Below are 15,987 nucleotides of genomic sequence, written 5' to 3'. Positions count from 1 at the left end.
AAATATAAGTGCCTCGAAAATTTCGCGCTATACGGTACACCACAAAGTTGCCTCAAAATGGCTGTCTAGTCTTGTAGGAGCCATTGATCAACATCGTAGGATTGGACAAGGATACTTTTGAGAGGCGGAAAACCAGCCCAACAGGATGGCTCCTAAGCAAAGACGTAAATTATATAACAGCCTTGATATGATAGCAGTTGTAGAGGGATTTTACTCAGCTAAAAATTAATGTTGATACTAACTCTGCTAAAATGTTTGTACATGTATTAAATAACTCTGTTGGAGCCTCAGTTTTACTATCTCTGCTCGTGTTCATTCACTCTTCCAGAAGGCAGCAAGGCTGAAAGCTGCTGCAACAAATGTTGTGAGGCAGTGTGTCGCATGTCACCATGGAATCAACTCATCTGTTGGTGTGAGTTCGTACTTCCCATAATAATGTTATAGACAATTGTAGTTCGTTTCAAGATAATTATTATTGGTAGGAGGCTATAGGTAATAAATAATTAAGATTGTGCCCATGCATGCTTTTAGCTATTGACATACGGTAATGGTACATGTACATCCTTGATTCAGTGTAATGCTCTTTAGTGTGCTTCTATGAACATGATAATTGAGCAACATTCTTAGAAACTCAGTGCATATCGCTATGGTTACATGTAGTTAGCTTGGCAACCTGATAATATCAGTGTGGTAAAATAAATGTAACCACATGCAGGCCTCCGTATATGACTGTGTATTATTGTACACTTGGACACACATGCATGACTGTACATCATGTACATGTGCAGTCTATTGTGCATTGTGTTGAATCGACTTATAAATTATGTTCCCATGCAGGTATGATTGCACTATGTGTCGTAGGTGCGTTGCTGCTAATAGGAGGAGGGTTCGCAGGTGAGCTCACAAGAACTATAAATTAGATGCAGACAGTCTTCTGTTAGGAGTGCAAGTAACCCTCTTGATACATGTAGTATACCTTCACCCTGTTGCAATGGCCGATGATAATGTCAATGAGTTATGTCCTTACCCCCCCCCCCAACCACACACACACATAGTGGTGCCTGATGCAGCAATGACCAAAGCAATGTGTGGCCCGGGATCCGTGAATGGAACCAGTGTGGAAGACCCTACCGTACCTCTTCTCGGAGTGAATGCTTACGGCTGGTATCTAGCGGTAAGCATTTAAACTTTAAAGCAATAAATGTTCATCTGATGGTTCAATTACATGTACATTTCTACTCATCTGTGTAGTTATGTACGTATACATGTATCACTTCCACATTAAATAGCACACCATAATTATAGCGGTGAATTTGGTGAGCCTAGTATCTGGCGAATGAGGCAATTAATGGGCAAGTTGACAATGATGCTGCATGGCATGAATACAGCATGATTGATCACCTGCGATGTACTGGGGACTGAGTGTTGCCAGGAAGTCAAGCTAATTAACACACAATAATGTTGGTGACCTTCACCTTGATTCGCCAAATTTCCAAAATTTATTTGTTTCCAAATTTACCCGCTATATGGTATCACTGAGCACTTCTAACTACATAATTATAGTGTAGTCTATAGCAAGGATGTAGATTGTACAGTACAAGGTGATTGTTTTACTCTGCATGTAGTATTACACCAGTAATTGTTACAAAGTAATTGTTGCCGCTGCTTACTACATGTAGATACACGTTTTGTGTAGGTTGAAGTGTGGTCCGTGTTACACTTATCTAGAAAGTCTATTTCATGTATGTACATGCACACACACAGAGCACAGGGGTCGTTGTGATTGTGATGATAGTCTTCAACTGTCTATGTTGTGGTAGTTTCGTTGGCCTCTGTTGTGGGCTGTCGTTGAACAACTGCTGCAAAATATTTCTCGTCACTGGATTCATACTGTTCACTCTGATGCTGCTCGTCTATATGGTCTGGATTGGTGGAGGTAAGAGATTGGTAGATTATGTACGAGTAATGTTAATGAAATCTATAACTTCGTACGGACTCTGGCTGTCAATGTACATGATGTATATCATAATTATGTAAGCTACTAACCTTTAAATTAGGAGTATTATTTAAATCACAACTTCATAGACTTTACGGTACTGTGTAGATGAACTGTTTGTCACACTATAATACAGTGTTGTACAGTTCCGTATAGCCGGTAATTTTCGGAGGCAAAACGTTCGTAGTTGAGCAATAATTATTTAGTTTGGATAATATTTTCGTGGTTGCTGCTTACACTGCAGGTAAAGGGTAGGCAAAATCGCTTCATTTGTAGTCAGAGCTTCAACTACGAAAATCATAAATATTTTGCTCCCCCCCCAGAAATTACCAGCTATACGGGGTAGTCCATACATTTTTTACACATATGCATGCAGGCACATACCTGATGATTACGATGACTCCGAGTGCCCTTCTCACTGATGTCTGTCGTGGACTGGTGGTCTACGTTTTACTGTTGTACATGTACCTGGTAGTACTCTTATCCGTCATGATTCTCGCTGTTGTCTGGGTCATTCATGGAAAGGCGAAATCAGCAAATTTCTCTAAACTCCAGACAGTGGAAAAAGGAAAATTAAGGAAGTAGACAATAATAATTTGTAGTTGGATTATTCGTCTCAAAACTTTCTTAGTACAAACATTGATCTATTACATTTTCGTAGATATAGAAATCTATTTTGTAGAGTGATTATTTTAAACCCATTCTGACATTAATTTTGATGTTTGTGAGTCATCTGTTGTATCTTAAGTCAAAAGGTTGAATAAGAATGTTAACTTTATACTAATGACTAAAAGTAGAATTATAATAAGTGATTTTATTAACATGTACGTACAGTCATAATCATTTTAATCAGGAACATAACAGTGGAACCTCTTTTAACACCCACCTCATAGTACTCCCCCTTCTACTCCACTATCAATCACTCTCTTGAGAGGTTGTTTTGCTCTCAACCATTATAAAGGCCACCTCAGCTCTGTATAAAGGCCAAAACATGCATTGTTCCCCATGCAATTAAAGGTACGTGTCCGTTATAGAGGGGTTCCACTGTAATTAAAAAATTAATGCATGTACAAGTGTACATTATAATTAATTTATTTGCATTAATCGGTAATAATAATTATTGAGTGTGACGAAAATTAATTATTGATCATGCATGCATATGCGCATGAAGCTAGAAATAAACTCTAATAAAAATTATGTATAATAATTATGTAGATCGACAATCTATAAACTACATTAATTGCGTACACTACAGTTTCGTAGCGTACATAATCTGTTCTCTGCTCCTAGCTTGCATGTGACCATGTGGTGCTCCTAATTATACTTGTGTGATTCGGTGCCACCTCGTCCAAAGCCCCCAGGGCCAAACATAGAGCTGTAGCACGGCTTGTTGCAGTACGGCTTACCCTCGTGCTGCATGAGCAGGGTGTGTAGATTAGTGCAAATTCTTTGTAAATTAATGTGTCATGTGTCTATGATCGTATTAGGTGTATAAGTTTAGCATGGCACATGTGTATTTTTACTATGTTGCTACTAGTATCCAGATCTATTGGCACACCCGAGGACACCACTATTATACCTCTCCGTTATTACTTCAATACTTGCTTTAAGACAAAAGCTTGATAGCATGACAGTGTACAGACAACTCTTGTGTACACAGGTGCGGTTTAAGTGATATTGCATGCAAAGAAATTGGCTAGGGACAACGAAATATGTACACAATAGATACATTGTATTCACAACAATTAAACGAAGGTACCTCAGCATGACCTCCTGATGTGAGGGTTTTCTTGCATTTCTCACACTTCAAGCATGGTCGGTGCCAATCTTTACCTAGTGAGGTCACCTTCTCCGCTGTAGATGTTAAAGCAAACCAAACCAATAGATCATAATAGGTATTTCAGATTTCTAATTGTAAAACAAGTTTACAAAACATGTAGACAATATCTATACCAGGTTGACCTACCAGTCTCATAGACAGTGAACAAACTCACCGAAATACACTTCTTTCTTACAGGATGGACACTTTGGCATCTTTGAGCAATAATTATCGAGTCTAGTCTTTTAATTAATAGCCAACAACAATTAATTACTTTTAACCCCTGACACGCCCTTTTATTCATACAAAGATTTGGTATGGATCCTCAAACAAGAAACATCAAAATTAATGTGGTGACAAAAACTATTGTGTGAGTGAATGCTTGCAAAAAATCTATCTACCATAATGTCAATTGCTTGCCCTCAATCTTCTGTTTCAGATCCCTGGCTATGCTAGCTCTAGCAATAACGGGAGACTCAAGAGCTTTGAATAAGTCGTTCAGTTGTGGATCGTTCTTCAACCACTTCTCGAGCATGTCTGTGAAGCACTGACCAGCCATATCTGGGTGCCCCGCACGATTCAGCTGAATCGCCTGCATGCATGCATAAAATAATAACAGTGACATTCGAGTAGCAGTTATAATACTGCAGTGGAACCCCAGAAGGGACACTATTGGAAAACAGCCTTTCAACCGTTATAGAGAGGTTAGTCTTATAGTTGAGAGGTTTCAATTGCCAACATGTTTGCTCTCTATGAGTATAAGCCTTGAATAGCTATAGCTACGTGCAGGTTTTCAATGGTGCAAAATAATGCTTATCCCAGCCTCAATGTTTTGGGTGTGCATGCATGGCTGTCCGTTCAGGAAGGCAAATGTTATGAAGCTGATCGAGAACTAGAAAAACTTCGGACCTGAGTTCTTAGCCATTTTAGAGAGGGTGGTTGCTTTTCGGAGGTGGTTATTAAGGAAGGTTCCACGGTATAACTGTAAAGTAGTCATAATTATTGTAAACGTACATACTCACATCACAAGTGTCTACGTGAATCCCCAGATCAATCCCCAGGTCACGCCACTTGGCCCTGACATCCCACAGTTCTGACCTTACTACTTTAAGGTGACTGGTACGATTACGAGGATCAGTAGACAAGCCTGAGGTATGAAAGAAATAAGTTGTTAAAAAGTATGCACTGCTGCAATGATACATGTACCTCAGATAAATTAAGAACTGTAGTAAAATAAGGTGAAATGTACATTATAATTATTTGTAATCAAGGGACAATTAATACATGTGTAGGAACAATGTCATGAACCGTGTTGGCATTTTGATTCGTGCTAATATCAATTTTGTTTTAGAAAAAGTGGCTGTATAATTATAATTATTGAATGATTTGCACCAACATGTTCTATATTATGCCTCAATGTGCGCATGCGCAGCGAGGTAATAGACGGTAGTGTGTTTGTGTATGAATGCGTAGACTAGCTGCTACATGTATTATAGCTGCTCTTCTAGCAATGTTTTCAATGTGTGGACTTGCAAAATAAGGCTTTGTTCTCGGGTATGGCTAGTTTTGCTTACTTTGAGCGCCATAGCAGTCTCTTTAGACTCGTGTGTAGCAAAATTGGTCGATATAACTTGCTATTAGGATCCGAGAACGCTAGATATTGATAATTAGTTTTTTGGAAAAAAGAAAACATTGAGCTTCATTTTGGATCAATTTGATGCAGCATACACTGTATATTGCAAATAATACAGTAGCCTCGACTCCAGCCCCTTGAATAGTGGGCCTGGTATTTACTGTTGGCGCGTGGGTGGACAATTATTTACCGTATTTTATCTCATTGAACGTTAAAACAGTATTTTATCTTATTGTGATAAAGAACAGAAAAAAGAAAAGGAGAGGCTACCTCTCTGTATATACTGTAGACAGAGACAGCTAAGTAAAACATCAGCTCTGTAGATTTATTCATTAACTTGAGGCTCGGATCGGATACACACTCAGGCGACAAGTTAATCTCATAAGAAATTAGTTAAACCTGTGGGTAAAAAATAAATGTGGATAAGTACAGTGGCTGTGACGTAACATAATGTGAGGACTACTTATTGATTTACACAATATATTTACCATTGAAAGCACTATCCATTAATACACACTCAAGCAACAAGTCCCTAGCCCTCGGATCGGATGCACACAAGTCCCTCGGATTGTAAACACATTCAGGCCACACAGTTCTCGGATCAGATACCACGTACTTACTCTGTGACCAATTTTCGGCAAATGTCACAACAATACTTCCTTCCAGAGAGAATGGCACTGAACGTCGAACAGACACACTAACACTTTGAAGATGGCTTCACTCAGAGAAACAAGAGGAGAAATCACCATCACAACACTTTTTTCATCACAACACTTCTTTCAGAGAGAGGTGTCAAGCTTCACATCAATCAAGAAAGGGAGTGTCTGGAAAGCAGATGGACTTGCTCTGGGACTTGCCATAGCCGGTCGGTACGGTACCCACATAAACACCAGCGTACAGACACTTCAACGCCTCCAGCTGCTTGTCTTTCAAGACTAGACCTGGTTTTCCAACACAGGATAACGCGTACGCGAGAGCAGAAGAGAAGGTAGCAGCCATTACACAACTTGGACTAGATTTCTTTTTTCAATGACATCATTATAAATGAAACGGATATCAATGTTTTACAACTAAATGCGGAATAAGAATACTGATAAATATACTACAATTTACGATTACCAAGATTCTTGGTAATTCTGGCGCATGCGTAACAGTGTATACCAGGCCGCCTTTCTCAGCGGCCTGGAATCGAGGCTAATAATACAGCAGTATGAACATAGTGTAAATTTTGGTATTGAAATCTGGACCCGGGCCTTAAGTGCGCAGAGATGCAGCAGCCATAAATTATATAGACTTTGAACTTTTGGTAACATTCTTATCAGGGTCTTTATTTCCCACTCTCTTGCATCCCTGCATGCAAATAATTGTTAAATAGCAAGAGTCTGAGTAAAAGTAAAAGTATTAGCTTCACGTGCTGCTAGCATTCCACTGAGGCATCAGCACCCGCGGGCTTTCAATAATTGAACATTCTGTTACTGAGCTACATGTACATGTAAGGTTGCCTCTATAAATTCAGAATATCGTAATCATGAAATTATACAATGTTATACATAATTATACAAGATATCGGGAGGCACATTTTGTGAGTATAAGTATACATGTATGTGTACAATACCTTCATCCATTGACTGAGATCGTGAGTTAGATTTACCGGCGTCTGGAGATCCTGGTAGAAGCTTTGGGATAAGATCACAACATTTGCAAGCCACATCACCTTTCTTGAGTTTGAGCAGCAAAATCAGTAAGTTCTCATATGTAGCGATCATTGGGTTTAGTCGTCGCCACAATTTCAGAGCTTTTGTCATCCCGATCTGTGTGCCTTTCTTGTGGGCAATATCTTTAACGTCTGTTTGCTGGCCTTCAGTTAGTTCAAGTTCATCCAGATAATCTTCCACATTATCGAAGCAGCCGGCAAGAGAGTGAAGCTTGTTTTCATGTATCTCCAAGTGTAACAGAGAGTCAGAGATTTCATTCCTCTGTTGTAAATTTTCAATTGTGAGGACACGACCATCTGTAAGTAAAGTTGCACAATCATTCAAGATAGAGCTCGTTGGCAGTATACTAATACAGTACATGTACATGTTCAATGAATAACAATGTTCCTAACCAGAATTTCTTTTTGAAAAGATAAACCGTCTATCAAGTGACGTTGGAGGACTTGAAACACACCCACTGGGAGAAAAAGACTGCTCGGGATCAAATGAGTCAAAGCTTGAGGAAAAAGCCTTTGGGAGAAAGGTAAGTACATTGTGAATTATAGACAGAAGTGTACAGGACGAACAAATTAGTAATACTTGTCACAAGTAGAATGCTTATGCAAAAGAACAACTACACATTTAAGGTACGTGGCGGGCGGCTTTTATTTTGATACAATGATTATGGGACAACGTCACTTACACTGTGGGCAGAATAATGAGAGGAGATTGAATCCGTACGTTGGAAGGTTTGCGGACTAATCATATCACCAGGTAGGGACCCTCTGTGAAGTGAACGGGCTCCCAGCGAGGAAAAAGAACGTTCTGTAAATGAAGGAAAAAGAGGAGCGTTAAATCATTTATTGTCAGTAAACTCTTGATGCGTACCTTGAAGTATCTCTTCAGGGTTGGGTAGATCATCTTCAGAGAAGAGCTTGGTCTCAACACCAGCTATTTTCTGTAAAAAGTAGTATAAGTATAATTCATACAATTACATGTACTAGTTGTCACATAAAATTTTACACTGTACATAATTATACACAAAACACATTACTATATTGTACACGGCTATAGATCATCCACATGCATCCTACTGACTGACACACACTCACCAGTGGGTCCCTCCCCCTGAACACACTCAATCGATCTAGTACCTCTCCCAGAGCTAGATACGTCCCAGCACCACTCTCACTCCAAGCCTTCAGTTCTTCGTAAAGTGTTAAAGAAGGCGGTCGATTCTTTTCTCGGAGATTAGCAATTGCTTGATACAAAATCTCTGCTTGTTCAGGGTGGTTTGAAAGTACACTGGAAAATGACTTCACAAAACAATCAGAAAGGGGCTTCCTGCTTGATTCATTGTTGAAAAATCCTTGCAAAATGGCTTCGCCTAGATTTTCGTACACCTCCACATGAAGCAGGTCTGTGACTTTAGTCGAGCTATGCCCAGAGGCAACACATGGATCTTTTTTGACAATAGACTTGGCAACTGAATCGAAGGAATATCGTGTAAACTTGGTGAAAGACGTGCTGTGACTAACAATGTCATTTGAACGGACCAACGTTTCTTTAGTGCTAACACTTGAGCATACATCTTTGACCGTGTTTAGAATTTTGCTAATAGTTTCGTATCGAAGTTCAAGGAAGTCTACTGTCAGGTCATGGGCACGCATTCTCAACAAAATTGCTTTGCAGTTAGCGTCAATTTCGACCATGGTAACAACCCCTTTCCCTGACCCCCAGCAGATCCCCATTTTCCAGATGGAGTAAGATGGTTCGGACGACAAAAGACTGGCATCAGAAGCTTTGTTCAATTGAGCAAGACGGAGCAACAAAACTTGAATCAACCGATTGCTGAAAAACTCCCCATTTTTATCAACACACGAGAGCACCCAACCAAAGTGATACTTGAAGTTATCGTCCTTCTCCCAAACGGTTTCTGACGGCTCAGAAGAAACTAGAGATGGGCAAAAGAGGTGCCTGTCACCAAGGGTGTCGATAGAAATGGGTTCATCACCGATCATCATGGCAAGCTCAAGACTTGTCATAAAACCAACAAGCATAAGAAGCATTTTGCTGTTAAAATCGGGAAACAAAGATACCAATTTGGATAATGGTACGATACCACTCTTTGACGCAATGTCTCTGTATTGTCGCATCTCAGGAGGTGCAAATATCGTGCCAGTTATTTTTGTGAGAAGAGCAGCCTTATCGATGACAATATATCCTTGACCAACAGACGAAGAATTCGGTAAGTACAGGATGTGGCCATTGTCATTTAGCTGTTCACAAATTTTGACAATGTGGGAAACATTGGTCGGAAGAAAAGGCAGAATCTTGTCATGTTTCTTCGATATTTCAAGCTGTATCTCCGTTTCTATTCGGGAGCGAGCAGTTTCAAGAGTAACAGCGAATTCTTTTGGGTACTTTTCAAGAAGAAAGAGAAGAAACATATGTGCATTCACACTCACAGAAAGTTGGGACCGAAGCTCCTTACATTTCCCACCGACCATCTCCCTCAGTTGTTTGATTTGATCTGTGTTACAAATTCGGCAATCCATGGAAAAAAATTCAAATGAACTGAAGAAATTTTGATACAACTCAATGCATTGCAAGATCAATTTTTCCTTTTTCAATTTGTCCTCGGGATGCTCTTTCAATACGTCTTCGTGACTGCCTACGACTATCAGAGGAGCTTTTCCTTTTATCTGAGCACATTGGTTCTTCAAAATGATCATCCACGAAGAAATGTTGGACTCGATTTGTTTGCAGGTTCGATGAAGACCGACAACCAGCAAAAACAAAGGCGGATAGCTCACAATTGAAGATTTTATGAACGCTGCATGACTGTTGTAGTAGCTCTTCTGCCCAGCAAAATCCAAGAATTGCACATCACCAAACACCCGACTTTTGAACACCTTCGAAACAATGCCTGGAGTACGTTCCTTGATCTCCTTTGAAGAGACGAGGCTGAATAAAGTGTCTCGCTTTCGTTCCTGTTGCATCGATTGGATGAGCGTGGTTTTCCCCTCTTCTGCAAACCCTAACACAAACATCTTCACCGGATTAACAAGTGGATCCTCGGCACTCAGATTACCGAGCGACTGGCGATACAGCTGGTACGCATCTTTAGCATCGGCACCGTATTTCAACAACAGCTGAATGACTTTGTTGGATTTGGCATGAGAGAGAGGGGTTTCCCCGTCTTCGTTTCGTACGTTAGGGTCACAGTTCAAGCTAGTGAGCATGTAGTTGACAATATGCTGGAAATCACCCGTACAGGCCAAGACAAGGCAGTCTGGAGAGAAAAAACATTAGGAATTATTCACACATACATGTACGTACGTACATGTAGCCTACAGAAATATGGGATGTACTAGTCTTGTACCGTATTACTAGAATATTTTGCGGGTGAAAAACATTTGCGAATGAGCTAAATCAGCAGAAAATTTGACTCTTTGCGATCTAACTATTGCGATTTGACAAGGATCGTGTAGTAATAATTTATTTAATATACATGTAGTAATAATTTAGGTTTTGCGATTTTATTGTTGCGAATTGAGCAACCCTCGCAAAATTCGCATATGTTTGTTACTCGCAAAACATTCTAGTAATACGGTTAGGCCACAACAATGTTAAGACGTAATGCACGCATTGAATTTAATTATTCAGGTCAAAATGCATGCTACATGTATGAAGGCCTACGTGTAGAGGGTGACCTGTTTTATAGACTGACTACGATGAATACAAACAAGCACATCGATATCTTGTGTTGTTTGTGTTCCCACAATAACTAGGAGCTTCTACATTTCTGTAGCTCACCTCCGGAATCAACCTTGTGTTCTGCTAGATACTTCACGATACCTAGCCGGCCGTTCTGAACAGCGAGTCTCATCGGAGTGTCGCCAAACAGGTTCAAATGAGCTACAAGAAAGGTTCACTGAACTTTACAGCAATATTTAATAAAAGCTACATGTATACATATCAAGGTGGACCTCTCTACAAACGTAAGGAGAGTGCCCCCGTCCTCGTAATTCTGTTACAGCTACATTGGACAAAAAGCCTACATGTATATAAATGTTTCTTCCCACAGTAGTAAGTATTACAGATCAAGAATGTATGGGACAATAATGACGGACAACTTCACTTCACGCTCACCATTTGGGTCGCACTGATACTTGTCAATCATAATCTTGACCATCTCCAGATCACCAGCTTGACAACCAAGAGACAGAACCACCTCCTTTTGCTCTGAAGGTGCAATACTATAATGTCATAAAATTCATTGATTGGTAATTTAACTTACTTTCAGGGTCACAATCAAACTTTTTCATCATGAGCTTGACAAATTCAAGATCTCTATTCTTGCAGCCAAGCTCTAGAATCTCATCCCTCAATGCTGTGAGAATGAAGAAATTCATGTACAATTATATATACACGTATCGTTATTTGCAGCTGCATGGCTAATGTATTAAATTTATATGATTAAAAGCTATTCTGTGAAAGGATATACAGTACGTACATGTACATGTCTGTACCGGTACATGCACTACTCCACATAAAATATTAGCAATGCGGTGGGAACTGTTGCATGTACATGTGGGATCTAAGTTATCATCGTACGTGTATGTTTTACTTTTAACGATTGCTTGCCAATGATCACAGCTACAGTAACAGCTGTATATTATTATCAAGACCTGATTGAATATTGTAATTATTGTCATGGGAGGGCTATAATTATAGGCAGGGCTGCATTAAGGGGGAGGGCATTTATTAGGACGGACACAGACATATAGAAGCTGAGGTGGGTAGTCAGTTTAGCCAGCTATTCACACTATAATTTACAACAATCATGTAACGATGATATCTGATTATTATAATTGATAGCTACATAATTATGTGCTGAAATTGCGCCAGAAGTGATCTAAGCCCCCAAATATCCAAAATGTTCCGGGCTCCGGACCCCTCTAGTTTGGCATACACCAACTTCGCGTCCCCTATATTTTTCATGTGCCCAATTTGCCCAAAATCCTGGATGCAGCCCTGTTATACTTTATGGTACTTTCAGTGTCCTATGTGTACTAGAGTTTGCAGAATAATTATTTGCAACACAAATATTGTGTGTTCCTATTATATGTGTATGGACTACGCTCATAAGTAGTAAAACAGACTGACACATAGTCCATGTAAGTAACGCTCAGCACTTTTACTGGACAGGTGTGTTGCAAAGATTCTGCAAACCCCTGCTGTCTAAACACTCCAACCACTATCAGACCACAGTTAAGATTGCCTATAGCAACTATCCAACACCGAAAGCCATATTATGTATTCCTGGTGTATACCTCTGGGGCTGACTTTGAGATGAGTGACAAGATACCGGACTACGCCCATCTGTTGTCTCTCCACCGCCAGGCCAAGTGGAGACAGGGTTTTCTCATTCTGAACATCTAAACAGACACAGGGGAAAAAACGGAACTTTATGAAAAATGGTACACGATCTCACATAATGCTCACTCACGCCACCAGATCGTATAATAGGAACAAACTTCTAACTCTCACTAAGTAGCTAGCTTAGAGTAGGCGAGCAAAAGGATTCTTCACACATTTTCTAACCACTTACACATGGGGAACAACTATCCCTAGGACTACTACTACTAGAGTATAGTCCGCACTGCTTTCACTATGACATTGTGGTTGACCACTTTCGTGGAAGCCTAGCTATCATTTCAGTGCTTTTAGAGGTCATTTTGACTCCCTTGAACACAAGCACTCTCGATAATTACAACATAAAATCTTACCTGCACTGTACCTGTCTTTGTACTCATCGAATGCACGCACACACTCCATGTATCCATACATGCACGCCACATGCAGTGGAGTGTAGTCAATCCTGTCTTTAGCTGTCACGTTAGCTTTGCCCTTCACAAGAGCTTTCACAACACCAGGGTGGTTGTTTGCACAAGCAGCATGCAGTGGCGTCCATTTTCCATAGTAGGGATGGTAATCAGGGTCTGCTCCCTTGCCCAGCAGTTGAGTGACCTTAGATAGAGAGCCATTAGCAGACGCATTGTAGAGTTCCTCGTTCAATATCTCTTGACTAGATCTACAATGTAAAGTTTATATATTACACATAACAATTATTGTAGTCAGTGGTAGTGTGTATACATATACGCGCACAACACCTAGTATCTACAGATCTTGCCCTACACAGTCAAGTATAAACCATGACCATGCATCCCGAGTGTACATGCAAGTATCAACTCTCTACACTCACGTACTTGGCTAGTTCCATTTCCTCAACTTTTATCTCTTGAAAAAAGACATGCACTGAAACTTTCACATAATTATTCTAATTAAGTAGTAAAGAGCAACAACAAAAACAGATAGAAAAATAAAATACATCTCTCAATGCTGCCTGAGCATTCGTCGTCTTAGTTCTGGTTCATTATCTATCGAATTCCCATTAGACAAATGTCCATTTATCTTGTCAACAGTTGTGACGCCTTTTGCATGCTGGAAGTGTCCGTTTTGTGACCCATTGACGCCACTCTTGATTGCATCAGCGGATTGTTTCGTTCCTTTAGACCGTGACTTCCTTGAGATATATGCACCATAAAAGAAATGGGCAAAAAGCAATAAATAACTGAAGTACATCAGGAACGACCAATACACGTAGAGATAGGTAGTTTCGATTTTTCCATCGCAGTTCCAATTCGGATCAGTGGTCATTTGATAGTAAACGAAGAGATTAATTGCAACGCCGACAAACATCTGCATCAGCTGTAGAAGTGTTATGAACATGTTGACCCAGACTGGAGGTCGATATCGACCGGATGCACGCACAGCATAGTATGAATACATCACGGCGTGGACGAAGTAGTTCATAACGATGAACCATTGAGCAGCATGAATCTGTCGACTTTGTGTGTGTGGGTGGGGAGATAATAAATATGATTATAAATACAAACAGGAAATTTGCTTTGTATATACGTACGTTGATAGGAAGATTTCCTTGCATGGGGACTTAGAGGATAACGATTTTGCTAGTTTTCATTGCGATGTACTGCAGCAATAATTATGCACATCAATGAATAAATATTGCAGTGGACTTCTATAATTATAAGAGAGAGAGAGAGAGAGAGAGAGAGAGAGAGAGAGAGAGAGAGAGAGAGAGAGAGAGAGAGAGAGAGAGAGAGAGAGAGAGAGAGAGAGAGAGAGAGAGAGAGAGAGAGAGAGAGAGAGAGAGAGAGAGAGAGAGAGAGAGAGAGAGAGAGAGAGAGGGGGGATACTAGCACAACTTACCTGTAATGGAACCAGCAATACACGAACACGGTGATGTGGTGATACCAATGAAGGAAAATCAATTTCTGCTTTCGCAACACAATGAAATAGGTATCCATCAGCTCCGGTGCTTTCGAGAAACAGAATAAGAAGGACCACAACCCCTTGGCACCGTCGATCATCGTGGACTCACAGATACTCTTTTCCCAACCATTCTGCCATAGATGCTTCATGTGATCAATACCTGCATGAACAAATGGAGCAAAAGGTGCAGAGGCAATAGAAGAATTTCAAGAGATTGGCCAACTATAATGCCCATGTACCCCACTCAACATTTGTTGGGGAATATCTGGCGTACGGTACTGTAGGCCAAATAATGCTACTGTAACAGTACAATACCTAGCAGCTGGTAAAACAGTCACAATTAACAGACTTACGTATAATGAAAAACCATGTACAGATCAAAGACAGAGATATGCTGATAATATTCTCTGAAATCAGCTACAATAATGAGCAATGTTGACCGCAGTTTACATAAAGGTTACTATAAACAGTTTGCATGTAAAAGCATTTAACTACAATCCAAACACAGACCATTATGCTCTACACAAACACTCGAACGTAACATAAGGCGGCTAAAACAACTGTGTAAACAGTGTATGCGCTTGTATACATCAGCTCAGTTCAATACAGTGCATGTATAGGTACTTGTACACAGTACGATGGCTCAGTTAGTTTGAGGCTATGGGGAATGAATGCTGTATCAATAATTATTGTGAATGAATATAATTATACATGTACCTTGATATTACAATTATGATAGACCACCCACCCACCATTCATCCAAAAGCCATAAATGCTGAAGAGCGCCAAAAGTGAACTCCAGAGAAGCAATGGCGTCCTTAAATCATACTTCCTCCTATTCTCCATCCATGCCTTTAGAGCAAATACGGTCACCACATAAACACACGATATGTAGATGGACCAGTGCCAGTACTTCTCAACAAAGACATGCACTTTATCGTTGTTGAATCGCTCTTGAACGGAGAGGATGTCTTTAAGCAATGATGCCATGTTAGATCTGAAAGGTTGAGTTAAGAGAAAGAAAGCTGTGAGGAAAGGAAAGGGGGTGCAGCTAATAATAATTATGGAGCTTACCTAGTACCTAGTTACCTACCTAAAAATTAATTTTACAGTGCATCATTTAACTTAACACTGCAACTGCAAACCTACCTAGTCACTTTTAAAACCCAAGACCCAAATCACTTTCCAAAACTTATTGGACATGCTACTTTTAAAAGGTCAATTACAAGTCATCTGTCCTGACCTTTGCACATAAACAAACCACATAAACCATTGTATTAATTATATAATTTACAGCTAGCTTAAAACTAACACATGAACACAACTGACCTGAATATGATCTATCCTCTCAAGCTTTCAGAGAACAACGCTCAGATCAGAATGACCTTGCACAAACTTTGTAGAGGAAGACACAGGATTATTATATTTGTGGTGAAAGAGTATTCATTGATATGAGAGGGAGCTCACACGACGCCAACTCAAA

The 15,987-nt window shown here is 40.0% G+C and overlaps 4 protein-coding genes and 1 long non-coding RNA gene across 6 annotated transcripts; 1 reads left to right on the top strand and 4 right to left on the bottom strand.

Annotated features, from left to right (window-relative positions):
* The first annotated feature begins 3 nt into the window (after nucleotides 1–3).
* LOC135337815 (uncharacterized) lies at nucleotides 4–2,774 on the top strand. The gene is made up of 6 exons (XM_064533804.1): nucleotides 4–164; nucleotides 329–412; nucleotides 838–894; nucleotides 1,056–1,174; nucleotides 1,765–1,936; nucleotides 2,373–2,774. Exons 1-6 carry the CDS (start codon nucleotides 146–148, stop codon nucleotides 2,579–2,581), a joined length of 660 nt encoding a protein of 219 aa, XP_064389874.1. The 5' UTR covers nucleotides 4–145; the 3' UTR covers nucleotides 2,582–2,774.
* A 326-nt stretch (nucleotides 2,775–3,100) lies between these two features.
* On the bottom strand, nucleotides 3,101–4,135 carry LOC135337824 (cysteine-rich protein 1). Its single transcript, XM_064533813.1, has 3 exons — nucleotides 3,991–4,135; nucleotides 3,756–3,850; nucleotides 3,101–3,409 (listed from the first exon to the last, which is right to left on the bottom strand). Exons 1-3 carry the CDS (start codon nucleotides 4,028–4,030, stop codon nucleotides 3,311–3,313), a joined length of 234 nt encoding a protein of 77 aa, XP_064389883.1. The 5' UTR covers nucleotides 4,031–4,135; the 3' UTR covers nucleotides 3,101–3,310.
* A 2-nt stretch (nucleotides 4,136–4,137) lies between these two features.
* On the bottom strand, nucleotides 4,138–13,514 carry LOC135337753 (uncharacterized). The gene is made up of 13 exons (XM_064533732.1): nucleotides 13,418–13,514; nucleotides 12,938–13,242; nucleotides 12,482–12,586; nucleotides 11,446–11,538; nucleotides 11,298–11,390; nucleotides 10,962–11,063; nucleotides 8,255–10,437; nucleotides 8,031–8,100; nucleotides 7,846–7,967; nucleotides 7,556–7,673; nucleotides 7,064–7,459; nucleotides 4,838–4,962; nucleotides 4,138–4,407 (listed from the first exon to the last, which is right to left on the bottom strand). The coding sequence occupies exons 1-13, from the start codon at nucleotides 13,429–13,431 to the stop codon at nucleotides 4,213–4,215; spliced, it is 3,921 nt and encodes a 1,306-aa protein (XP_064389802.1). The 5' UTR covers nucleotides 13,432–13,514; the 3' UTR covers nucleotides 4,138–4,212.
* On the bottom strand, nucleotides 4,969–7,053 carry LOC135337828 (uncharacterized). The gene is made up of 3 exons (XR_010395330.1): nucleotides 5,937–7,053; nucleotides 5,719–5,847; nucleotides 4,969–5,608 (listed from the first exon to the last, which is right to left on the bottom strand). It is a non-coding gene; the product is annotated as an uncharacterized LOC135337828 (long non-coding RNA).
* LOC135337786 (very long chain fatty acid elongase 6-like) lies at nucleotides 13,418–15,979 on the bottom strand. 2 transcript variants are annotated; one of them, XM_064533778.1, is made up of 4 exons: nucleotides 15,834–15,979; nucleotides 15,257–15,501; nucleotides 14,442–14,664; nucleotides 13,418–14,058 (listed from the first exon to the last, which is right to left on the bottom strand). In XM_064533778.1, the coding sequence occupies exons 2-4, from the start codon at nucleotides 15,492–15,494 to the stop codon at nucleotides 13,545–13,547; spliced, it is 975 nt and encodes a 324-aa protein (XP_064389848.1). In that variant the 5' UTR covers nucleotides 15,495–15,501; nucleotides 15,834–15,979; the 3' UTR covers nucleotides 13,418–13,544. The 2 variants fall into 2 exon arrangements, with proteins under 2 accessions (XP_064389848.1, XP_064389856.1); XM_064533786.1 differs by having other exon boundaries at nucleotides 15,257–15,529; nucleotides 15,834–15,977.
* Nucleotides 15,980–15,987: the final 8 nt, after the last annotated feature.

Source organism: Halichondria panicea, chromosome 1, assembly GCF_963675165.1.
Source record: "Halichondria panicea chromosome 1, odHalPani1.1, whole genome shotgun sequence".
NCBI lineage: Eukaryota > Metazoa > Porifera > Demospongiae > Suberitida > Halichondriidae > Halichondria > Halichondria panicea.
This window is presented reverse-complemented; position numbering and strand designations above follow the sequence as displayed.